This window comes from Crocuta crocuta, unplaced genomic scaffold, assembly GCF_008692635.1.
Source record: "Crocuta crocuta isolate KB4526 unplaced genomic scaffold, BGI_CrCroc_1.0 scaffold98, whole genome shotgun sequence".
In the NCBI taxonomy this organism is placed as follows: Eukaryota; Metazoa; Chordata; class Mammalia; order Carnivora; family Hyaenidae; genus Crocuta; species Crocuta crocuta.
In genome coordinates, this window is record NW_027532593.1 from 709,483 (window position 1) to 736,608 (window position 27,126).

General features: G+C 36.7%; 2 protein-coding genes and 1 pseudogene across 7 annotated transcripts in view; 2 read left to right on the forward strand and 1 right to left on the reverse strand.

The window, feature by feature from the left end:
• Positions 1-9,074, reverse strand: part of CCDC82 (coiled-coil domain containing 82) — a 33,510-nt gene extending 24,436 nt beyond the window's left edge. For 3 of the 6 annotated variants that reach the window (XM_077779949.1, XM_077779944.1, XM_077779948.1), the window contains exons 1-3: positions 8,530-8,612; positions 3,508-4,259; positions 2,830-3,034 (exon numbers count right to left, since the gene is read on the reverse strand). In XM_077779949.1, coding sequence (XP_077636075.1) covers positions 2,830-3,034; positions 3,508-4,245 — 943 coding nt within the window. In that variant the 5' untranslated portion in view covers positions 4,246-4,259; positions 8,530-8,612. The other 3 variants (XM_077779946.1, XM_077779947.1, XM_077779945.1) reach the window with 3 other exon arrangements.
• A 78-nt stretch (positions 9,075-9,152) lies between these two features.
• On the forward strand, positions 9,153-13,133 carry JRKL (JRK like). Its single transcript, XM_077779950.1, has one exon. It carries the CDS (start codon positions 9,820-9,822, stop codon positions 11,392-11,394), a length of 1,575 nt encoding a protein of 524 aa, XP_077636076.1. The 5' UTR covers positions 9,153-9,819; the 3' UTR covers positions 11,395-13,133.
• Positions 13,134-25,595: 12,462 nt separating this feature from the next.
• LOC144244590 (N-lysine methyltransferase SMYD2 pseudogene) lies at positions 25,596-26,895 on the forward strand (annotated as a pseudogene).
• The last annotated feature ends 231 nt before the right edge of the window (positions 26,896-27,126 follow it).

Sequence of the window (27,126 nt, forward strand, 5' to 3'; positions counted from 1 at the left end):
GGTAGGGCACAGGAGATTTTGAGGACAGCACAACTATTCTGTATGACACTGAAATAACGAATACCTGTTGCATCATTTTATATTTGTCAAAACCCATAGAATGTACAACACAAAGAGTGAGCCCTGAGATGAACTAGGAACTGCAGTTAATAATAGCATATCAATATTAGCTCATCAATTTTACCACATGTACCAAACCAATGCAAGATGTTAATTATAGGGAATCTGTGTGTGAGAGGGGTTATAAAAGAACTCTCTGTAGTTTTTTGTCTTCAGTAAATCTAAAATTGTCCCTTAAAAAAACAAGCACAGACATGTAGGATTGAGAAAGATGTTAAAAATAGTTGCCCTCTGCTGGACTTTGAGTTTTATTAATTAGCAGGAGTAGCTATGAGAGGGTATCACCGAACAAATATTCTATCACATTCTAGATATTATAATCCAGAATGATGTGTTATCTGCTAATTGAGTTTCCCTAAACTTTCAGTGTCCAAGTGGCAAGTGACCAACTGACTACTGATGTAAGGGAAATAGTCATTGACTTTCAAAATAGAGATGCCTATCACTGGCCTCTCTATAACTGATACATTTTTTGAAATTTGATTCATGCCTCAATCTACTATTTTATTATAAATCATGAGATTGATATTGAACCACATGACATATAATTTTAGTAAATATGCCCATTTAAAGAAATTGGAAAGAATGCACTCTTGAAGAAAAAAATAAAAAATGTATTCAGTCAACAGCCTGTTTCTACCAGAGTTGTAAAACATCATAAAAACAATCTTTGGATTTATGCACAATTATAGGAACTAGAAAAATACATATTTAAAGATACGCTAATTTGTCAGGGTCCTATTACTTATGTTTTAATTAACTGTATGAAAAGAATCCTAATTTCCAATCTCTTATCAAAGTTTCACTGATACTTCAATAGGCCTGATAAAAACCAATGGTTCTCAAAGTGTCGTAGATACCTGGAAGTCCTCAAGTCCATTCAAGAGGATCTATCAGGTCAAAACAATAACACTAAGATAATCACGCTGTTTTTACCATGTTGACATTTTCACTGATGGTACAAAAAGTAACTATGGGTAAAGCAGCTGGCTCCCTAACATGAATGACGGCAGTAGGACCAAACCACAAATAATCACTGTAGGATTCACTGCTATACCCTCAGTAAAAAGCTACTTTACTTAAGAAAGTCCTTGATGAAGTAGTAAAAACTATGAATTTTATTAAGACTCAAATATACATCTTTTGAGTATTCAATGGGATGAAATGGGAAGTATGCATGGAGCACCTATGCTGCATACCACAGCATATGATTGATCATACTTTGAGGAACAATGGAGTTGGAAGCTGAAAAACCCTCATTTATCATGAAACACCATGTTTACTTGAAAAAGCAACTGATGGATGCCTGGCTGGTTCAGTCAGTGGAGCATGCAATTCTGGATCTGAGGGTTGTGAGTTCAAGCCCCACGTTGGGCCTAGAGTTTACATAAAAAATAAGAATAAAAAGAAAGAAAGGAACAAAGGAAGGAAGAAAGAAAGGAAACGAATGAACAACTGACAAACAATGGATATTCAGGCATTTGTTAAGTATTTTCTCAAAAATGAAAGAGGAAATCTGTAATTTCAAGAACTCACAGTATTTGCTGCCAAAGATTTAGGAAACAGATTTTTATAGAAATTAGAATTTTATAAAACTTATATCTGCTACTGCTGTGAGCTTGACAGCTTCCCCATACCTAAAAAAGTTTCTGATGAGATTGGTGGTAATATTAACAAATGTGATTTCAAAAATATTATAATATGAAATGTGTCAACATTTGGAAGATCTACATAATGCAGTGAATCAATATTTTCCAAGTGACTAATGCATGATGTTACAAAATCACATATGGATAAAAGAGTCATTCAAACTGCAAAACAGACTAGTGGACTGCAATGTAAGTGAGTACTAAAGATTCGTTTATATGGTTTCAGATTCCATATTGCAACTAACCTTTAAGAAACAATCACCTGTTTAATTGTGTAGTGACAAATAAGAATATCCACATTATTTTGAAAACACTTTTAAAATATTTCTCCCTTTTCCAGCTACCTATCTGTGTGAAGCATTACTGTTTTCATTTACTTCAATCAAAACATCAAAATACACTGAATGCAAAAGCAGGAATAAGAACCCGGCTGCCTTCTATTAAGCTAAATATTAAATACATGTATTAAAATGTAAAACAATACCACTTGTATTTTTTTGAAAATAGTTATTTTTAATAAAAATGTTATTTATGTTGGGATGCTAGGTGGCTCAGTTGTTAAGTGTCATGCTCATGTCATGTTCTTGTGGTTCATGGGTTTGAGCACCACATTAGGCTCCGTACTGACAGCTTAGAGCCTGGAGCCTGCTTCTGATTCTGTCTGCCTCTCTCTCTGCCCCTCCCTGCTTACACTCTGTCTCTCTCTCTCTCAAAAATAAAATTTTAAAAAGTGTTACTTATGTTAACATGTAACAAACTTATTAAAGTCTGTTAATTAATAAATATATTTTACATTTCTCTGTTTCGTATTTCTACAATGGTAAATGTTGATAACTATAACCCACAGAAACAAAAGCTCTTCAGGGTCCTCAATAATTTTTAAGAATGTATTCCTGAAACTACTAGAATAAACTGTTATCAGAGGGACAAAGTTACCTAAAACTAAAACCAGAGTTCCTAATCAATGACTTAGAACATGATAGTAAGAGGCTAATTTGATACTTGATATAACAGCATGATTAGAGCAAGTCATAAAATATTTTCTTGATATTTAACTTACAAAGAGAATTCTGTTTTACTAATTTCAGTTGTGATGTAGTCAATTTTTCTCCTTGCTGGCTTTTATTCTCTTCATCACCCTCCTCATCTTGAACTACAAAGTCATCAATAATATAATCATCACCATCTTCATCATATTCATAATCATCTTCCTCCTCATCATCATCACTTTCATCACTGCTTGGACAGGATTCCTTCTCAGAGTCCTAATTAAATTAGAACATATCTTTCAGTAAGTTTGTACTTTTAAATTGTCAGTATGGATACAAAATTAAAAGATTAAATCTGAAACCAATGAAACATGGAAATTAATTTCATATTTTAAGGTTAACAAAATCTTGTCATGTTAAATGCTGAACTTTTGAATCAGGAAGAAGATACTATGCCTTGGTAAATGATGTAAAATGTTTAAAATAGACATTAAGGTTATAAGTAGGAGTTAAAAAGAGGAAAGACCATATTTAAACAGTCTTTCAATTTTAAAACAGAGTGATGAACTGAGGCTCATGATAAAACAAATAATATTTGATACAACAGTGCAAACATGTTCAAGGATACTTGATTAAATAATAAATTCAAGAACTGAGAAATAGAACAGACTCAGCACTTTTTTATAAAAATTAAATACTTTAAGGAAAAGATTTTAAAACAGTAACAAAACCAATAAAATATAACACACCTCAAAATCTCTACTACTATTGCGTCTCTGGCGAGATCTTTGTTTTGAGAGTTCTTTCAGTTTCTGGAATTGTTCTCGCTTTCTTGTAGTTAAAGTTTTTTCAGGGTCTTTTGGCTCCGTCTCTACTGACGAACATTCGTCTTCAACCACTCTACGTGGACGTTTAACGCCTACTTTTCGCACTAGGATATCACTGCCATCACTCTCATCACTGTCATACATAACAGAGGAGACCCTTTTTCTCTTCCCTCGCTGGATGTGCTCTTCTTCTAAATCCTCCTCTATTATCTGTCCAGTGCGTTTGTTGAGATCATCATCTTCTTGACTGGAAAGCTTTTCATGATTTGGTGAGTCAGTACTTCTAAGTTTGTTTTCGTTATTTTCTTCTTCATACGTTGAACTGTTGCCAGTGTTCATGATATGCTCATGGTTACTACCTTCACTTTCAACTGTAATTAATGTAAGTTTTCTTTCATTTTCCAGCTTTTTATTACTATCAAACCCCTTGTTATTGTCATGCTCTTCCTCACCGTCAATCTCTTCCTCACTGTCAAGCTCTTCATCGCTGTCAAGCTCTTCGTCACTATCAAGCTCTTCATCACTGTCAAGCTCTTCGTCACTATCAAATAACTGTGAAATACTACTTCTTTTAGTCCGCCTCCAATCAACTCGAGATTTATGCTCATGCTCTTGAGTTTTAGAATTTTTCCTTGTTTCGTGTCTTCTAACATGTACCATTTTCACTTAAGCTTCTACAAAATAAAGTTATTAGGAATATAGTAATGATAACCAGATCACAACAATGAATGCATTTATGGTAAACTATATTTATTTGGTGTTATAAAATGGTTCACAAATCACATAAAATATCTGAGTGAAGATGGTAGAACAGTTATCCAACAAATAATGTTGAACATCTATGGAAAAACTATAATGAACATCAATTGTGAATTATATTTTGTGTTGAAAGGGATACATAGAAAAATTGTGGTCCTGTCCTCAGGAAGATTATCATCCATGGGTAGAACATACAAACATATATTAAGAAAAATGCAAGGCATTCATTTAGTACCAAATGAAAGACAAAAATAACTGCAATAAAATCATAAAGATGCAGGAAGAACAGTACAGCAAATGCTTCACTGAAGATTTAATTCAACAGGTATAACCTGATAGACTTCTGATGGACTGGTTATATTTCAACAAAAAGAAGGGATTTCAGGCAGGTAAAAATGGTAAGGTCAAAACTTTGGCACTGAGAGAGAACACGGTATGTTAAGTAAGTGCAACTGAATAGGTATGAAGAAAGGTTTTATGCTGGAAAGAAAGACAATTATAGAAAAATAGGGTGGGGTTACCAGAATCATTCATCCTTAGGGAAAGGATTCTAAACAGAAATGATATGAATTATATTATAAAGGATCAAAAATTTATATGAATAAAGTTATAAAGTAGTAGCTGACAAACAATAGCAGTGCAAAACTAAGAGGTCACCTACACTTTTTACACTTCAGTAAAACGGCAATGGCTTTAAACCACTTAAAGATAGAATATAACCCAATAGAAACTGATTAACAATCCAAAATTGGGTGAAAAAAAAGTTTCATGGTGAAGCAGAGCAAGGTATTGGGACAGAAAATAAATACTGTAAGTTTCTGATTCAGAAAAGGGTGAACACTAAATTTGCTACAAGTATATAATAAAGGAACAATTAGAGATAAGTAATGTAACTAGAAAAACAGTTAACACATATGCACTTTTGTAGTTGCTAAGAAAAATACACATATGATCCCAATGTAATGAGACTGACCTCATAATACATGTTTAAGAACCTATGTACTCTACTGAGTGTTATCTCCAAAGAAATCATCTTATGAGGCTAATTATTCCAATATCTACACTATGGCATAGAATATTCTTGGAGATTTTCTACAAAACATAGTATCAAAAAATACATAAAAATATGAAAATAACCACGCTCCATCTTTTATCCCAAAGAGTGGTTTAAATACCCATTTTATTGATTTGTCTCAATTTTAAGGGACTGTTAGCAGCTTCCAAAAATGAAATCCAATTTCAAAAGTTGAATATTACCATTACAGATATTTTTTAAATATGCTGTAACTTTGAAGATAAATTCGGAAACAGAATGCCAAAATTGTTTGAGCAATGGCAAGATCACTAAATCAAGTTTATACCTTTCCAAGATGATTCCTTTTTTTGGATGGGTAGGGGTGTAAGTGGGGGAAATACCACTCATTTGACTATACAAATTGTTATGTTTAAAGGCAATGTGACATTTACTATAATGGTAATATCTCATATAAAATCAGAATATTGGTTGCTAAGCCTATGCACCAGAAATTATCTTTATAGTGTAGGCTGAAATGTGATCTTATGATAGTAACCGCTACAAGATACATTGGACATTGTAACAGCAATCTTAACAAACTCTAGTCAACAGACAAAGTATTCTGTTAGTTGAAATTACACTTGGGTTGCATATTACAGAAGGCTTATATTAAAATCAGCAAAGATGAGAATAGTGTGCAGTCAAAATTACCTTAAAAATCTTTTTTATTACTCGTTAAGCTATGTTTTCTTATATATCTCATAGTGAGTCACAGAAGGTCCATCCAGTTTCTTCTCCAGGTTTTAAAGAGACTATTGTTGTAGGTGTTTGTTTGTTTAATTAAGCACCAGATAAATGGGCAGCTTATATTTTGAAGCCATATGGTACAAATAAGTATTTTTTAAAGCACATATAAATTTGCATAAACTGTGCATGCAAATTACACTGTAATCTTTCTAATAAATCTGAGTTGGGAGAAAGAATGAGAAAACATTTATGAAAACAAATGACAAATATGGCTTCAGTAGATACGCTACATCAAGTGTGAACAGTAGGAACATTAAATGAAAGACGATTTTATTAATATGCAAAAGTAGGTTCATGTACACTAGATGATTATCTCACAAAACTATTCCATGTGAAAAGACATTTATCATATCAGTAAGTGACTTCTACGACAATAGTAGAAATGATTAAGACTGTGACACTATAAAAATACCTATGACTGTGCATGGTTAAGCTATTTAAAAATCCTATATATATAGTAATTTTTCAGTGCATTTTCATGTTTTTAAATCCTGACAATGATCCTAGAAGAAAGATGCTGTCTACCTTCATTTATAAATATCAAAGCCAAAGACATAGAGTTCAAATGACTTACCGAAGATCACACAGCTTGTTAGTGACAGAGCTGGGATTAGAAACCAGTTCTCCTGATTTCCCCGTCCAGTGCTACACAATGACTGCTGCCAATATTATATTTGTACAAGGTAGTAAAGACCATGTCTTTAAAAAATCATTATTTTAGCTCTCATTCATGCTAAATTTTAGTTTCAAAGAAGAATCATCAAAATAGTTTAGAGTTTACAAACATGCTTTAAAAAAAAACTATGTAACAGAATTTTAGTGCACATGAGTTAGGCCAGAAACTTCTGGAAACTGTCCATCCAATAGGCAAGAAAAGAATGTGCAAAAGAAATGAAAATTTGAGACTTCCCTCTACCATCTTACTGATGACATTGATCACAAAGTTTAAGGATTCCCCATTGAATCCAAAAGTAAGGCAGTCTCTGAGGAGAAAAAAATATTATTTTGGACAACTGCAGTACTGAATATTTGAAGAAGTAAATTTTATTTAAATAAATCAAGGCTCATTTGACAAACTGCCAAATTTCCAGGGTCTCTCCTCATATTTCAAAATTGCTGTCACTGAAAAAGAATATAATTTATATATGCCTGGCTTCTCTTTTAAAATTGTGAATACTTTTACAATGTTAGCTGGGGAGGAAAGAATGATGACAAGAGGGAAAGGGTGAGTGAATTGAACCTGAGGAGAGAAATGAGAAGGTGAGGCTAGATTTATGAATAAGACATCTCGGTCATTAGAATAAAAAAAACCATGCAATGGATGTAATTTCTTTATATGCTGAGTATACACTCAATTTCTTGAAATGAGAATTTAATCAAGTTTTTTTTAACAATACCTTACCTTCAGGCAAAGAGAAAAACAAAGAAACTACAAACAGAAAGCATTAAATAAATGAAGATCAATACAATCACATCTTTGTGCTTCATCGTGAATATCACATAAAAGGCATATATATATTTTTAAAAAAGGCATACACATAACTTTGCAGTCTGCCAAAAAAGATAAAGGCAAGAATCCATATCGCTGTCTCTCACACAGCCATTCTACAATTCAAAGGTACTTGATGATGCTACTTGAATTTCTTATCAGAGGAAATACCGTGTAGCCTGGGCTTTGAGGTTAACTTACCCTGAAGAGAAGACTCATTCTAGGAATTTCTTGCCCTATCAGGTGACAGTTTACATTTCTAAGGTTTGAAGGGCAATGGAACCCAGCCATTACTTGAAATTCCACCAGAAAGGATGCATTTCTATTTGTAAAATAACACCCCTCTCTGATATTTCCTTTTATATGACAGTTTAGAGAGAAAACCTTTAAGAGACCCAAGAAATGGTTATTGAATGCCAGCACAAGCGCGGAGCTGTGGCGCTACTAGAAGAGATCGACACGGTCTCTGCTTCCACGGAGCTCACAATCTGATGAAATTACTGGGGACACCAGAACGAGCCGGCATGATACATGATTTAAGGGCTACGTTGTTATAATTCTGATTAAGTTCTTTTCACATTGCTGTCGATGCATTTATCACAGTTCTTCCCTTGGTAGAAAACAGGGCAGCACGACAGGACAGAAACGAAAAATGGAAAGATAACAGAGAAAGCCAATTCCCTCCACTTAGAACCACGAACCAATACGCCACAATTTCGCGGAGTGCATCCTGCCAGCTTCGCATCCGGGACAACAACAGTATTCATTAAAACTCTTTAACACCGAAGGTGGTTCTCTAACTCCAGCAGGGATGAGTGGCAGAGGAAGGATCCTCGCGGGAGTTAACACCAGAGTCATTTTCCTGATTACAAACCTGGCTCTTTGGCGGGACGCAGGTAGCCAGCGCAGCACGCCCGCCAGTCCGCTGCTCTGCCTCGGGGAGAGAGGGGCACGCTCGCTGGGGAAGCGGACCCTTAGGCCGAGCTTCACGATGACGTGCGTAGGACACAAACCCCCAGGCCACGGAGGAGCTCCGCACCCAGAAAACCAAAAAGGGTCTGCAAAGGCCAGAAACCCGCGAAACCACCACCCGACTCCCCACGACCAGCCCCGCCCACTTCCTCACCAAGGAAGGAACTGGCACTCGGCCTACTGCAGCTCAGCATAAAGGGAGCAACGAGTGCAGAAAGACGCAGAAGGTGGTCTTCCCGCCCACCCCGACGGCGCCCGCAGGAATTTTTTTTCCCTGACTGAGGGGAGGCCAGGCTTCCCCCGCTCAGTTACTAAATCATTAGCAGCCCGAGCGAGAGCGAGTCCCCGCCCCAGGCTGGCCCTGCACCGCCCCCGCGCCCTCACCTTTCAAAGCTCCTCCGCCTCTGCCTCCGCCTTTGCCTCCGCCCCAGGTACCCACTCCCGACTAGCCACGCTCCTCCTCCTTCCGGGGACCAGGGGAAGTCCCGCCTCTGGGAGGAGCAGAGGGCGGAGCCGACGGCGGGAGGGGGCATCTTCCGGGAGCGTGTGCTGGGGGAGGAGCGGTCGCCGCGCGTTAGTCAGGGATCGGTGCGGGTCCTGGTTCCAACTGAGGTGGGGAGAGGGGCCCGGCGGGCTGTGAGGGGCCGGGAGGACTGTCCAGGCCAAGCCCAGCGCGGGGAAGTGTGGCTTGCGGTGGAAGGGGTTGGCTGCTGGGGAAGAAATCAAACGTAACCGTTCCCTTGGGGAAGGGGGCTAGTCCCCGTCTCCGTGGCTCTTCCGCTCTCTGCCGTAACTTTGGGGTGTGGCAGGGGCTAGTGACGGACGTTTACCCTGGATCAGGGCTTGAAGGAGGTTCGTGGTCACGATGGAGTTATAGTCTTTATCGCGGCCACTGGGGGAATAAAACAAATGTTTGTAATCCGGATTATCCGCGGTGACTTGGGGCCTCCTCTACTGCCCATCTAAGTTAAAGGCCTGTTCCTTCAAACTTCCTCCCCTCTCACCTTCCTCTGCCGTTTCATTGCCGGCCAAGCCCGTCCGGGGACGGGGTCAGGGTCACCAGGTTCCTGGTAAGGTTGAAAGACTGAGTGTGTAAGACTGATAAAGTGGGTCCGTGTGAAAAAGAAGGAAGGATTTTGCAGATTGTTTCAGTGAGAGTGTGGGGCAAGGGCCCGAGTCCTAGAGCCTCAGCATGTCAGGGAAACGGAAGCGGGTGGTGTTAACTATTAAAGATAAACTTGATATAATAAAAAAACTTGAAGACGGAGGTTCTTCCAAACAGCTGGCAGTGATTTATGGAATTGGTGAGACAACAGTTCGAGATATAAGAAAAAATAAGGAAAAGATTATAACTTATGCAAGCAGTTCTGATTCCACAAGTCTTCTTGCCAAGAGGAAATCTATGAAGCCATCTATGTATGAGGAACTGGACAGAGCAATGCTAGAATGGTTCAACCAGCAAAGAGCAAAAGGGAATCCCATATCTGGACCAATTTGTGCGAAAAGGGCAGAGTTCTTCTTTTATGCTTTGGGTATGGATGGTGATTTTAACCCCTCTGCTGGTTGGTTAACTCGTTTTAAGCAGCGGCACAGCATTAGAGAGATTAACATTAGAAATGAAAGATTAAATGGAGATGAGACTGCTGTGGAAGATTTTTGTAACAACTTCCGAGACTTTATTGAACGCGAGAACTTACAGCCTGAACAAATCTACAATGCAGATGAAACTGGACTCTTTTGGAAATGCCTACCTTCCAGGACTTCTGTGGTCAAAGGTAAATGCACTGTCTCGGGGCACAAGTCAATTGAAGAAAGAGTCACTATCATGTGTTGTGCCAATGCAACAGGTTTACATAAACTGAAACTTTGTGTTGTGGGGAAAGCAAAGAAACCTCGCTCTTTCAAGTCAACTGACACGTCAAACCTGCCAGTCTCTTACTTCAGCCAAAAAGGTGCATGGATGGATCTCTCCATTTTCCGGCAGTGGTTTGATAAGATCTTTGTGCCACAAGTTCGAGAGTACTTAAGATCTAAAGGCCTACAGGAAAAGGCTGTGCTCTTGTTGGATAATTCACCAACTCATCCAAATGAAAATGTCCTAAGGTCAGATGATGGCCAAATATTTGCCAAGTATTTACCACCTAACGTGGCTTCGTTGATCCAGCCCTCAGATCAGGGAGTCATCGCGACAATGAAGAGAAATTATCGTGCAGGTCTTCTTCAGAACAACTTGGAAGAAGGTAATGACCTGAAATCCTTCTGGAAGAAGCTAACTCTGCTAGATGCACTTTATGAAATAGCAATGGCATGGAATTTAGTAAAGCCAGTTACCATTAGCAGAGCATGGAAGAAGATTCTTCCTACGATAGAGGAGAAAGAAGGCTTGGACTTTGATGAAGAAGATGTTTCTGTGGCTACCGTGGCCGCAATTTTACAACATACCAAAGGATTGGAAAATGTGACTACTGAGAACATTGAAAAATGGCTTGAAGTGGACAGTACCGAACCAGGTTATGAAGTGTTAACTGACAGCGAAATCATCAGAAGAGCACAAGGCCAGACAGATGAATCTAGTGAAAATGAGGAGGAGGAAATAGAACTGATTCCAGAGAAACATATTAATCACGCAGCTGCTCTCCAATGGACTGAAAATTTATTGGATTATCTAGAACAACAAGGTGATATGATTCTGCCTGATAAACTGGTGATACGTAAACTTCGAGCCACCATCAGAAATAAACAGAAGATGACAAATTCAAGTCAATAATGGCATTTCATTGTTACCATTGTTTTGGTAATCGTGTTTGTAACTCTTAATCTCTGCAGTATGGCTTACTTTTCTTTGTGTTCTCAATTCTCAGACACAGTCCTATGAAATACAGACACAAAAATGTATCTGAAGGGGCTCGAGGATTAAGTGTTTTGTATACTGTGTCTCTTCCTTTATTTGTGCAGACAACTGGAAGCTGATTCTGTATAGATACAGATTACCTATACACATGTAGACCTGCAATTATCCCTTCTATTACAGTGGCATTCCCTAAAACTTCTAACAAAAATTATAGACATCTGAACAGATTGAGCACTTTCCTGAAATCTGTTGTTTGGTTTATGAGGGCTGCCACAGTAATCTTTCTTTGTGCTAATATCTAAAATGGTTGTGTTTTGTGTATCTGTATACACTGACACAATGAGAAATACCTATATTTTAGTTTTCAGAGTGATCCGTAATAATTTAAAGTGAAGTCCAATAATGAGGAAACTGATCTATGAATTACAAAAATAACTTAGAAATCATACTTTTATTCTCTTACAAACGTTGAGGTGGCAAGAGGGCGACATTTTTCTGGAATGAAGTAAATGTATAGGAATTAATTACTAAATTAGAAAACTATTTGAAAGTTGATATATAAAAGATATATTCTGATCTATTTGTAGAAAACTGTGAATTGAAAATTTGGGAAACCTTAGGTTATTTATGAAAAGGGAATAAATAAGTTTTAATTGGGTCTTATATTATGAATTGGGTAGTTATTTATTCATGTAATTATAGTATAGGTTTTGTAATGTTACATGTGGTGGTATGAACTCCCACCTTATATGTGGGGGAGAATCTTGGGAATTTATGTTTTTTTACTGTGTACTTGGAAATGTCTATCGTTTGAAAAAGATTATCAGAACTTTCCTTTTTATTTGATATGAAAAGAAAAAGAAATGAAAAGAATAAAATTTTTTATTATTTTTAACAAGCTATGAATAAAGACTTGTTTTATGAAGAAAGCAGAAATAATTATGGAAAGTGCCACATTTTAAGGAATTTAATCATTTACTCTTTTGACACTTGTAAAAAGGTATTCTTTCTTCTAGAATCCATTTAAGTGAGAATTTTGATAAATTTGCTTAATAAATTTAATGTTTATTTAACACATTGAAAAGACTTTACATGTATGAATATTGTTTTAATTTGTAATTTATAAGCAAATATGGGTCACCATATTTCATGCTTTGGCCCTTAAAAAACAAAATGTTCTCTCACTTTTTTAAAGGTTTAACTTTTTTATTGAAATACTTTGCATTTTATAGTGCCTTTCTTAGAATTCTAAGACTTCAAAGAGACTTTAGCTTTCCCTAATTCTGTTATCTTCATGCTGTATGTCCAGTTTTTTTAAAAAAGACTTCTGTGATTAGAACTGTTTAAAGATTATTGCATGAATTGCATCAGTGCACAAAGGAAAAAAAGCATCAGAAGTTAACATACATATTGGATCAGATAGTTATACATTCTGCTCTAAATTAAATTGTATATAAAAGAATTTTTCATTTTTCTAACATGAAAATATGTATAAAAGCTTCTTGGAATTTCTGTCTGGGTTTGCTCAATTTTTAAAATTAACCTTGTCAGTGAAATTCAGCTGTATCATTGCCACCTAGTGGTAAAATTAACATTACTGTTGAGCTGTGTGGTTTTAAATTTTAATATCTAGTAAAAGGTTCACTGTTTTGTGACCTTGAGTGTGAATCTTTTGACTCTTTCTCTAGCCTGTGAGAGACTGCTCTTGTTTTTTAAATTTATAGCTATTTGCTCTTTTCCAAAAGCTGGCAACATGGGTAGGCTGTAGTTTGTTTTGGACCCTCTTATCCTTAAACATAAGTATAAAAGCTGCCAATTGCTGAATACTATGTTATGTTCTAAGCAATATACTTATATAATCCTCAAATTATGGTGGAAATACTGTTGCTCAGCTCATTACCCTTAATTGCTGAAAATCACTTGGCTGCAGGTAAGAATTTAAACCCAGGTATTTGATGCCAAAGCCTACACTTGTACCGTCCAACCTAGGCTAACCTCTTAATCTTTCCAGTCTTCAAATTTTATTTCTGCCCACCCACCTCCCTCCCTCCAGACCTCTCATGGATGTCTGAACTTCTCTATTTTCCAGTGCACTTGTGGCAGCAACTGCCCTTTCCTTTACTCTTTCATGAGGTTATTCTTCCTCTTTCACTACTCTGTAGTTTTATTTCTGTTTATCTCCAACCTAATAGCATTTGAAACTTGGGTCATCTGTCTTTTGATTTTGTGTTAGCCATGCTCAGTGAGGATCCTTTCTCACTTAAACAATTTAAAACCCACCATTGGGAAAAGAAACAGTTCTTGGAAACATTTCTCTTTAGTTCATGAGACAGTCTCAGAGAAATTCGAGTCATGGGCACAGTATTGTCCCTACATAAAAGTCTTGCTAGACCAAAGATATTGGAAACTCCTACTATCAAAACCACATGAGTATGTATGCACTCAGATCCATACAGATCAAAGGGGGGAAAAATGAGGTGATCTGGGGAAAAGAAGGAAGGATAGGCTGAAATACAAGAAGAGTTGGTTAGAGAGGAAAAAAAGGAAATATGGGCTACAGTGAGGTTCATTTTGTAATGATGTGTATTGCAGCATCATAGTCCCAGGCTTAGTAGTGTGTGCTGCTACTTAGTAGTGTGTGCTGCTATAGATGGTCCCCGAAATCTCTGCTTTTCTTCTTTTTTATAAAATGTTAAAAAGTCAGTGCCAACTTAAATGCATTTGATCAGTAGTTGGGAATGGTTAGTTGATGATGACAGAAGCTATTCAGGTCTTGTTGTATGTGCCCCAAAGTCATAAATCCTTAGTTCCTGATTCCTCTTCCCTTAATGTCCCACCAGAGGCTGTGTGTTTAGCTTTCTCTTTCTCCATTAAGAAATTAGCCACAGACTTAATTTTCTCACTAGTCTTGCCAGGTTTTCCCCTTGATGAGTTTTGATACAACAGTTCTCAGAAAACCAACCTGTACATTACAGTGTTTCTTTAAACACCCATACTCCTTGTAGCCAAGAATTCTGTGAGAGTAGGTTTACCTGCGGGTATTGATAAAGGAAATTAGGAACTTGCTTTCTGTGAGAGATTTGGACTTTTGGTGGGTGGATAGTGAGGGAAGTGGATTGATAGGGTCTTAGTATATGCATATGACTACTGGGGGAGAGGGGTAGGAAAATATAAGAAGATGAATGGTTCTTGCCCTTAAGGATCTTGGAATTAATGAGGAAAAATGATATTTGAAAAACAACAACACCAAAAAAAAAAAAAAACCCACCTGGTTTGATTGTAAGCTCATATAAAACAGCCAACATGATGTGATAGAGACCATGTAAGGAAAGCATCATGATTTATTTCGCTTATTCATTCCTTCGCAGGCTTACACTTTATATAACTGCTACATTTTAAGCTTTTCTTTGTTCTTGTTTTTTACTGATTCTGAGTGACTTTACTCATTTCTATTACCTGCATGCTTATGAACCCAAATGTACTTCCAGTCACTGTCTTCAGAAGATCAGATTTGTATCTTCAATTGAGAAGCAGGATTTAAGTTTGGAAGGGAAATTAAAATTGTCGCTTTGCTTCCCCTCTGTAGTAAACTCTCTATTAGCATTCTAATGTCAGAGCTACCTAGATGGGCTAAGGAGCTAAAATACTTTTTTAATTGAATGCCAAACAAAGTTTATCTTCCTTGGTCTGAAATAGCAAAATAGATCATTATTTTCTTGTCTCTGTCCTCTTTCTTAACTAGCCTTTCCCGATATATACACGTGCCTTTGCCTGTGACCATTCCTTCCCACAGGCAGCCATAGTGGTTTCTGTTTCTGGTATCCTTGTTGCTACTCAAGTATCAAAATTTAATTTATCATGTTCCGAATCCTAACTTCCTTAAAAGACCATCATTTATACTCTCTACACCAACTTTATTCCTTAGAAATGTACTCTCTCTTCCCCATTTTAGGCAGCTGGCAACTTCACACAGTAACTAGTCTCATGCAATTAGAAGTCTGATGTGAAAGAATGCCCAAGGGTGAGCAGTCATTGGGATACCTAGTGTGAGAACTTATATCTGTCAGGCCTCAGAGTCTATAAGACTTGCAGTATATTGTGAGGTGATTTTTGAGATTTGTGTCTCTTAATACTAGACTACGAGATCAAGGATCAATGCTTTGCAGAGTAGTAGACATTCATTCAACAAACATACTCAGCAAACACTAATTGTATACTTTCTGTGTATAAGACGTGTCCTAGGAAATGTATGGGATACATGGATAAGACTATCTGCTTAAAGAGATTTACAATAGAGAGAAAGAGACATGCAGAAAACAGTGAATTAAGTGTTACAATCCTGATGGAATGCAAAGGCAAGACTTATCAATCCTGAATGACATAAAGTAGCGCAATCTGATAGGAGGACTAGAGTCGTAACAATTGAGTTGGGCTTGAAAAATAACTAAAATATGCATTTCAATTTTGTCTTCAGTCTTTGCCAAATGTCCTTCAGGGGGCAACATCATCCCCACTTGAAAACACTGCTGTAGAGCTCCACGATTATGGGTATTTGGTCTGCTTTCCATATTATTGAAGTTAATATTTACAATTTTTTTTTTTACCACTATTTCAAATTACCCAGCCTCTGGTAGTTATTTTTTCTGATGCCTGCTTCCTGATCTCAAATTTAATGCCACATATTTGAGATTTTTATCACAGCAACACCCCATTTCAGGGTACCCATTCCTCTTGATCTGGATAATTCTAGCTGATGAAACAAACCTTAGAATTTTGGAAACTTATAAATCTTTTTCAGCAATTTTATGATGATAAAGGACTTAGTTGGAACATAACTTTAAATAGTGATTTATAGACCTAGGCTCCTTCCATCTTGTGGTTTTGTATTTGCTAGACTCTTTAAAATCACCCGAATCTAGTCAACAGATGGGTAGAGAACAAAAAATATACCCTGCTTTTTAGAAACTTCCTTTCTCAGAAGTGAAATGCATGATTTCAGTTCACATTCTAATGATGAGAACTAATCACCTGGCCCTACCTTGGTATAGATAATGCTGGGGAATGACCCTAGCTAGGCAGTTTCTTCCTAGATACCACTTTGTACTACGTAAGGGGAGGTGCACATGTAGTGGATAGCCCTTTCTGAAACAAAAAACAGTGGCAATTCTTATAGAACCATCTAAGGAGGTTTTAAAAGTATCAGTGTATGAGCCCAACTCTTAAGAAGATCTTATTTAGTTAGTCTAGGGTGGTTATAGTGTTTTTTTGTTTGTTTTAAAGTTTACACATATCTCTCAATATGCAACTAAGGTTGAGAACCACAAGATTAGAAATTTGCGAGGTGCAGAGTAGAAGATGTGGAGCTAAGAGAATAATACGTTACTCTGATGGACTACGGGGTGAAGACTATTGAGAGAAAGTAATGAGGAAGCTAAGTAAATAAGCAAACTAGCATGTATATGCACCTGTATGTCTTTGTAGGAGTTAGCTATGATATCAGAGGAGAGAACATGGAACTTGGAAGCAGAAGACCAGTATTTAAGTCCCAGATTTACCATTTTTCAGTTCTAGAATTTCTAAATGTTTCTCACAAGTACTCATTCTTCTTTCATGTATACCATAATCTGTTATCTAAGTGCATTAATTTTACTTATTTGAAAGTTACAGTTTGAATTCTCTACAGTCTCGGACCCTTCCCTAACCTTTACTGAGTTTGTAGTCTTTCATGGAATTGGTATTATTATTCCAACACTTGGACATTGTTAGTTGTGCATTCCTTATACAGCTGAGATGCCTGAAAGACTATGGCCTCTGCTTATACAGCATGTATCGTGGGAAGTATAGAAACTTGCTAAAGTTTGGTTGGAGCCACTGATAGAACATGGAATGGTCATTATAACCAGCCAGATGGGGAACTTGGGAGCTTGTTTTCTGAGCTTGGATGCTCCCCATTTCTCCTGACATTATTAGCAATCAGAGACATTGTTCTATTAGTTACCCCAAGCTCTACTCCTTCCTGAACACAGGCATAATTTTTTCTTGTGCCTAGCCTGGAGAGTGGCAGTTGTGTGCCTAGATCCTTGTGTTAGGCCTTTTGTTATTTATATCTGGAATTCTGTTCTCAGCTTTCACCATTTCATTATATGAAACACAGTTTTCTCTACGTAATTTATGGTTCTCCAAAAGTTTATCTTCTTATTTTTAGGATGGCTATACTTGCTTCTTTTAATATTTTATATACTTTTTCAATAATGTATGTGATTGATATAAGAATAAAGCATCTAATGTCTCCATTTATCCTGATATCAGAAGTCGTAGCAGTGTGATCTTGGGTGAGTCTCTAAGTCTCTCTGAGTCTCATTATCTCTAAAATGAGGATAATAATACAGACTGTTAAGAGGAATAAATAAAATAATGTACAACACTTTGTGAGTGAGTGTTAGTTTTTATATTATTCATATGAAGTATTAAAGGACCAGAGACATCAAAGATTATAAGAGAGAGAGAGTAAAATAATTGAAACAGTAGAAATTTGTGGTTGAAGGGAAGGATAGTAAAGGTCAAGATCTGCAACTTTAGATATTTGCAATATATTGAGACAATGTATACAAACAGACTCTGGCATTCCTTCGCTACTTTCTCTTATTGTTAAATGATATGGGGACTAATGCTTTTACTCACACTCTAAATCAGAACACACTCTTTTCCCCCAGTTGACCCTTGAAGTATTGAAGTATTTGGATCCACTTATATGTGAATATTTTATAGTACAGTACTGTAAATGTACTTTATCTTGTAATTTTCTTGACATTTTCTTTGGCTTAATGCATATATATTATATATAATATACAAAATATATGTTAATCAACTGTTTATTGGTAAAGGCTTTCAGTCAACAGTAGGCTATTAGTAGTTAAGTTTGGGGGAAGTCAAAACTTATACGTAGATTTTTGACTGTGTGGGGGATCAGTGCCCCCAAAACCTGCATTGTTGAAGGATCAATTGTATAATTATAAAATAGTTGTAGGTTCTTACTTTAAGGGGATCTCCTGAAGGAGAGAAAGACATTTTAATTCAGTCCTAAAGATATTAAAGCAATAAAAAGATCAATTGCGGTTGAAAAGCCCTTTTGGGTACACACACTAAGATTTTATGGAAAAGTTAATAAGGTTTCAAGGAACAGATAAGAAAAATCTGAAAAGGAGTAAAGGGATATTGAATAGATTAGTGATAAGTATTTGTATAATCTTTGTCTCTTAATGAAGGAAATAAAAAATGATAAAACATGAGTGGTAACAATGATGGCAGATTTGTTCTGGAAACTTAACAAATATGATCACGTTGGGATGATTTCAAGTTGAGAGCAGTTTACGGTTTCAGTTTACCACTGAATAGAAACCAGATAGCAGTGGGAGCCTACCTTCTAACTAAATCATTTTCACAAAAGATAATAGAAATGATTGGTATTTGATGCCATTCTGGAATTAAAAGAATAAATAGTATTAAGTAGCCAAGTAGCTCTTCTAGTCTCCCTGTTTATATACGTCTTTTTGTCTCTCCATCTAACAAAGTATATTCCTTAATAGCATCCTTATTGTTGTCTGGAGACTAGGCCTCGGTTGTCTGTCTTTTTGCTGTTTCATCTCTGAATCTTTATACAAGAATGACAAGGAAAGAGCCTGTGTGGATTTGTATAGTATTATAAATTGACACAAGTAACAGGAAATTGTCAGTATATATGTGAGGGAATCAAGTGCACAAATCTCCTTCTTTTATTTAATAGAGCTTTTCTTGCATAAGGCGTGTAAAGAAAAATCTTTGTTGCAGAGATGTATGAGGGCTCCATGGGAACTGAAAACAAGCCTGCGTTTGATCATTAAGCACCACTATTATTTCCTATTTTCATTTAAATAGGACTAGCTTTTTTGTAATTCTGTGTATTACCAATGTTTTAACAAGTGAAATAAAATTGAATGCAATGTGGAAAAATCGATTATCCATGAAATAATTTTTAAGCTGTATTTGTGCCCTCATTAGCAGAATCTTCTTTAATCTTAATGGAAAAAATTGTGTTTCATATATTAAAAAGTCAGACATCTCTTAGATAAACATTTTCCCCCTTTTAACTTGAGGTCTCTGTTAGTTTCTTTAACATAACTGTGACATTTTATCATTTATTTAATTGTTCATTTATTCATTCATCCCAAATATTTATCTACCTAAGAATATTTACCTACTTCATAACCAAAGATTTAAATAATCCTGCTCTAATTTCTTCTTGCAGATTGGTGTAATTAAGAACTTGAAATTAAATCCTTATGTATTTTGTATGTTAGAAAAATGACTAATTTTAGGTTGCTATATTACTTCATTGATCAATGAGGTGATGAAGAGAGGTATTCAGAAAGACTGATGATTTAAAAAACATTTTTTAAGTTTATTGATTTATTTTTTGAGAGAGAGAGAGAGAGAAACAGAGCACATGAGCAGAGGAGGGGTAGGGAGAGAGAGAGAGAGGGAGAGAGAATCCCAACCAGGCTTCATGCTGTCAGCGCAGAGCCTGGTGTGGGGCTCGAACTCACCAACTCTGAGATCATGACATGAGCTGGATGCTTAAACAACCAACTGAGCCACCCAGGTGCCCCAGGTTGATGATTTTTGATGAGTTTTAGCATTCAAATTGGTTTTAAAATCAATAATTATTTTGAGATTGTCATTTAGAAATGTGTATAATATATAACATTTATTCATTGATTTATATGAAAACAAATATTCTTGTTGACACACAGTTAAGATATTTATTTATGATACACATTTTATATTACCTAGAGATGATTTCATGGTTTTAAAATAGAAAAAATTCAAATAAAAATAAAAGTAAAAAGTTGAAGAAAAATGTTCAATAAGGGTTGTAATATAAAAGTATTAAAATATCCAATATAGGAGTTTAATTTTAACTGAGTTTTCATAAAATCTCTCCCAACATAATGGATATTTTCTTATTGCAAAGATGTCTGGTCTTTAATAAGTGTTTTGTTTTGTTTTGTTTTTTTACAGTCATGATAGATGCATTAACATCAATCATGTACACTATAGCTTGACAGAGTTGCCTTCTAACTGAGCTATTGTCACCATTCTTGCTTAAATAGCTTGAATATATGAATTTACCCTAATTAGGATATAATTAGGCTAAACCTGATTTGAGTTGGCAAAAAGCCTTGCAGGTATTCTGAAGACAAAATTATTTTCAAGGATTCAAAATATTTGTTAGTTTATAACAATATACAAAGTTACATGTTTTTAAAAAGTATAGTACACAAAAGCTTCAAAATAAAAGTAGATATTCATGACATTTATTTTCTGTTTACTAGGTCAGGACACCTCTTCCTAATCTTTAGCATTTAATAACATTAAAAACATATATACTGAAGGAAAAAAAAAACCCAAGCATGAATGACTGTGATAAATTCTATCATCTAATGAAATAAAGTTTATTAAAGATGACTGATGGTGTCCTTTTTTCCAAGTCTGCTAAACACAAAATGTGTAGGATGGACAAGAATGTGGTCTCTGGGAGCCAATGTAGAAAATGCTTAAATAGTTTAATATCAACCAATAATGAACAAAGTGTACATTAACAATGTAATACTTAATGAGTATTTACAGAAGACTTACATATGCCAGATACTGCTCTCAGTACTTGGAATTTAGCAAGAAACAGCTGTCTATTGCTCTTATCACATAGTTACACACAACAAATTATTTTATTTCCCTATGGACCAGAGAAACAGGGAATGAGTTTGTGGCTCAATAAAAAGCTTAAACTCGTGCTAGAGTTGTCTTCAGATATAATGAACTTCCTTTGGAACTAGTAGAGCTAATTAGACTGCCCATCACTAATTGTTAGAAGTGGTTTAGTCACTGCATTGGTTGTTGGATGAGATTCCCTTTTCAACTCCAACGCTCCATGATTCTTTCACATTGAAGAATTGTAGGAAAAGTACTGATTAAAATACCAAACAGTGTTGGAATAAGAATACTTTTAGAAGTTTTCATTCATGCATTCAATGAATATATCTCAGTGCTACCTATATATCAGACATTGTTTTAATTCTTAAGGATCTAGCTTTTACAATAAGTATGGTGGATTTTGGAATTTAAGTCTTTGATTTCTGTAGTTTCAAAGAACCACATTTTTCCATCAAAATATACCCAATTTTAGAACCCCCCCCAAAAAAAAGCCCAGAAAGAATTAGACAACAAACATAATGAGATAGATATCATGACACTCTTTCAATAGCCTTTTTTTTTTTTAAACTGAATTTAACTGAATTTTTTACTTGTGGTTGTTTCTAGCACTTAGGACAGAGATTGACCTTTTCCTTTCATCCATTTATAATTACTAACTGACTAGTAGGACACTACTAGGTATTTATCCAAAGGATATGAAAATGCCAATTCAAACGGGAACACGTACCCAAATGTTTATAGCAATACTATCAATAATATCAACAATAGCCAAATTATGGAAAAAGCCCAAATGTTCATCAACTGATGGATGAATAAAGAAGATGTGTGCACACATGCACACACACATGCACACTGGAATATTACTTGGCTACCAGAAAGAATGAAATCTTGCCCTTTGCAGCAACAGAGATGGAACTAGAGTGTATTATGTTAAGCGAAATAAGTCAGTCAGAGACAACTATATGATTTCACTCATATGTGGAATTTAAGAAACACAGCAGATGAACATAGGGTAAGGGAAGGCAAAATAAGATAAAAGAGATGGAGGCAAACCATAAGCAATTCTTAAATACAGAGGACAAACTGAGGGTTAATGGAGAGGGAGTGGATGGATAATGAGTAAGATGGGTGATGAGCATTAAGGAGGGCACTTGTTGGGATGAGCACTGGGTGTTATATGGAAGTAATGGATCACTAGGTTCTAATCTTGAAACCAATACTACACTGTATGTTAACTAACTTGAATTTAAAAAAAAATAAATTACTAATTATGCTACAATAATAATGGATACCATTCACTGAGCATTCACTACGTGCAAATCACCCTTCTAGATGATTTTCAGGTATGTAATTTATTCTTCATAGCAATATTGTGATATGATGTAGGTAGTATAAGTCATAGTAGTATCTCTTTTACTGAAGAAGAAACAGGCATGAAGAGACTTACTAGCTTCCCTAAGGTTAAGCAGCTAGTTAAGAGATAATACAAAAACTGTTTTTAAAAACCATGTATTAGGGCACCTGGGTGGCTCAGTCAGTTAAGCGTCCGACTTCGGCTCAGGTCATGATCTCACGGTTCGTGGGTTCAAGCCCTCGCGTCGGGCTCTGTGCTGACAGCTAGCTGGGAGCCTGGAGCCTGCTTTGGATTCTGTGTCTCCCTCTCTCTCTGACCCTCTCCTAATCACGCTGCCTCTCTGTCTCTCTCCCTCCTCCCTCTCTATCTCTCTCTCAGAAATAAATAAAACATTTAAAAAGATTTAAAAAAATTAAAGCCATGTATTGTGCTTATTTTCTATTTGATGTTATTAACTATGTACTATATAGCTTTTCTAGATAAGAGAATCTGCATGACTGGCATACTGATTCTCATTTGTTATTGTTCTGCAATTTTATTTTTTTTTAATTTTTTTTTAATTTATTTCTAGGAGAGAGAGAGAGACAGCATTAGAGGGGAGGGTCAGAGAGAGACGGAGTCACAGACTGAAACAGGCTCCAGGCTCCGAGCTGGCAGTCAGCACAGAGCCCGACGCGGGGCTCGAACCCACGAACCGCGAGATCATGACCTAAGCGAAAGTCGGACGCTTAACCGACTAAGCCACCCAGGCGCCCCCTGTTCTGCAATTTTAATAAATGGCCAAAGGAAGTAGATATAGTAAGATGGAAGAGGTTAATGGTGGAAGTTCATAAATGTTTCAACAATACTAACCTAGCCATTCTTTCTGGTTTTCCTTCATAAATTCCTCTTCCTATTGAAATTGGGGGTACTTCTTAGCATTCTGTGTAGCTCCTCTACCCTGTTCTTCTCCCTTGCAACATAATTCCTGAATGGCTTGTCCCTGATATAGATTCTTTCACTAGTCTAACGTTTTTAAAATCTCAAATCTGCAAAATTTCCAAGTAATTCCACTTTCCTTTGTGCCATCCAAATCAGTGTATCCATCAATATAGGTAAATTTGTATTTTGAACTGTATTTTAAACTTGTAATCATTTTTTATCTGTAAAATTCACTTTTACAACCAGAGATAACATTTAACTATTTCTCTAATTTTAAGAAAATCTGCATAGTCTTCATATTTATTTAGCTAATTTGAGCTATCTCAATGAGGTCATAATTAATTATTAATAAGATAAAACTAACCCCTTCTATGAACATAGATTGCAATTTATATGAGTAACAGTTTTCTACAATAAGTTTTCTAACAAATATAATTCCCTAAAACAGTTTTAATCTCAAGTTTATAAAGCAATTTTTGGATTTATTATCAAACAATTTCAATATCACAGAATTTTGTTTGCCATTAAAAAAATTTTTTTGAGGGGAAGAGAGAGAGAGCATGAGCAGGAGGGGGAGAAAGAGAGGGAGACACAGAATCTGAAGCAGGCTCCAAGGCTCTGAGCTGTCAGCACAGAGCCTGACATAGGGCTCAAACTCAAGAACCATGAGATCATGACCTGAGACGAAGTTGGACGCTTAGCCAACTGAGTCACCCAGGCGCCACCCGCTCCCACTTTTTTTTTTTGCCATTTTTAAGACACATCTAAATGCAAACCTCAAACTGAGATGACACAAATAAGTATCGATTAGTATTTTATGACAACTCATGTAAACCTCTCTTTTGTCTAATTAACAACATGTAATAGTTTGTTGTGAGACTTATATTCTTAAAGCACCTATGATAATAGATTTCCATTTGAACTTCTAACTGAAATGCTAGAATTTACAACTTCTGACTCCCTTTAAAATTTTTAGTCAAGGTACATTAAAGAATTTGTAGATGAGGCTTATGATTATCTTTTGCTCAATGGAGTCAAGAGGAGGAATAGCAAATATCACATTATTTATTGGCTGTAAATGAAAACTAGGAATGAGTTGTTATACAACTCACATATTCATTCATTCATTCCTTCTGTCATTTATTTGACAAACATTTAAAAAGTAAAAGCAGTTCATAGCAGCACTCTCAACAATAGCTAAAACATGGAAAGAGCCTAAGTGTCCATCAACGGACGAATGGATCAAGAAGATGTGGTTTATCTATACCATGGAATACTACATGGCAATGAGAAACAATGAAATCTGGCCATGTGTAGCAACATGGATGGACCTTGAGGGTGTTATGCTGAGCGAAATAAGTCAGGCAGAGAAGGACAAATATCATATGTTTGCACGTATAGGAGGATTAGGAGGAACTTGACGGAGGAACAAGGGGGAGAAGAAGGGCGGAAATGGTGGGGGAAAGGGAGAGAGGCAAACCATGAGAGACTCTTGAATGCTGACAAAAACTGAGGACTGATGGATGTGGTGGAGAGGGGGGGTGGGCATGGAGGAGGACACTTGTGGGGATGAGCACTGGGTGTTATGTGGAAACTAATTTGATAATAAACTATTCGTAAAAAAAAAAAAAGAAGAAAGAAAACACTGACATTAAAAATATCAGAAAATAAAAAAAAAAGTAAAAGCATAAGGCTAGTTGGGATAGAATATGTTAAATAAGATACAGCCCTTGTCAAGGAATTTAGGGCCATAACTATATCTTCAACATTAAGACCATGTTCACTACAGTTTTCCACATCAAACAATAGGATATTGGATCCTGTAATTCATGAAAAGGTCTGGTTCAAATCTCTTAAAATGTACTAAGTATATTAGATGACTAGACCACCTAGATGTATGCACCTAATTCGGAGTTTTCTTTGAAACTAACAATGTTATAATAGCGCTCCAGTTAATTTCACACAACTACTCTGAATAGTCATTAAAAAAGTCTTAGAGCTCACCAGCCGTGCAGCTCTGTGTGACACCTCTCCAGAAACAGCTCATGGGAAGGGGGAGCCATCGCTCTGGTGCTGCTGTCCCGCCGCTTCCATGAGGACTGCAGACCACAATGGCTTGGAGTGCTTCTGCTCCCTGGGAAAGGGGCAGCGGATGTGGGCCCTGCAACCCTTCCACATGGGAGACTCGGTTCTCCCCTCTGGGCCTACGTCTACATGCTCACAGTTAAGGAATGGGGCAACCACTGCGAGTACTGCTTTGCCAGGAAAAAAGAATTGTTCAAATGTGGAAGATGCAAGCAGGCATTTTACAGCAATGGGGAGTGTCAGAAAGACACTGTCAGAAAGATGATTGGCTCATGCACAAGCTGGAATGTTCTTGCATGGGTTGTTTTGGGGGGAAAACTGGAATCCCTCAGAGATGGTAAGGCTAACTGCAAGGATTCTGGCCAAACAGAAAACCCACCCAGAGTAAACACCTTCAGAGGAATTGTTGGCTGTGAAGGAGTTTGGATCACATCTGCATAAGTCAGACAATAAGCAGAAGGACTTAATTCAGATGACATTGCTGTTCTTCATTACTTTCACTCCAACACCTCCAATTCCCTGGCAGTGATAGCTTGCTGGTATTCTTTGCACAGGTTCACTGTCATGGCTTCACAACTGATGGAACAGAGCTTTCTCCTTTGGGATCAGTAATATTTCCTGAGGTTGCATTGATGAATCACACTTGTTGTCCCACTGTCATTGTGACCTACAAGGGGACCCTCGCAGAAGTAAGAGCTGTAAAGGATATCAGCCTGGGAGAGGAGATTCGTATCAGCTCTATTGACCTCCTGTACCCAACAGAAAACAAGAATGACCAGTGAAGACAGTCTTACTATTTTACCTGTCAATGCCAGGAGGACACCACCAAAGACAAAGATAAGGCCAAAGTGGAAATCCAGAAGCTCAGTGACTCCCCCAAAGGCAGAAATAATCCGGGACATGGTTAGATATGCACGCAATGTCATGGGCAAGTACCAGAGGGCCAAGCCCACAAAAGCCCTAGTGAGCTGCTGAGTATCTGTGAGCTCAGCCAGGAGAAGATGAGCTCTGTGTTTGAGGACAGCAGTGTGTACACATGGCTCATGTTGTACGCGGCCATGGGCGTCTGCTTGTACATGCAGGACTGGGAAGGAGCCCTGTGATCTGGACAGGAAATCGTTAAACCCTCCAGCAAGCATTATCCTCTGTATTCCATCGCTTCCACGTAGTTGAAGGTGAGACAGGGGCCTGGAAAACAAAGCTGCTGGGAAGAAAGCAGTGAAGAAGGCCGTTGCAATAAGGGAAGTAGCTCAGGCAAAGATCATCCATACATTAATGAAACCAAACAGGAAGTTGAAAGCCAGTGAAACTACGCCAGCATGTTAGTTTTTGTTTAATGCTAGTACAGAAACCTTCAAGGATTTGAATATTTCAAATCATACACCTCATTCTCTCATTTCTGCAAAATCAATGGAATGAAAACACTTGCCCTTAAACCTTATGTATGGCTTACCTGGAAGTTGATCTTAATCTTTAATCTTAACACCAAAATAATTTTTGAATGCTTTTTGACCCCTAAGAGGTATGGCATGGTTTCA

Bases quoted from the DNA above. Each gene is read 5' to 3' on its own strand.
- JRKL (XM_077779950.1), top strand. From the start codon at position 9,820: ATGTCAGGGAAACGGAAGCGGGTGGTGTTAACTATTAAAGATAAACTT.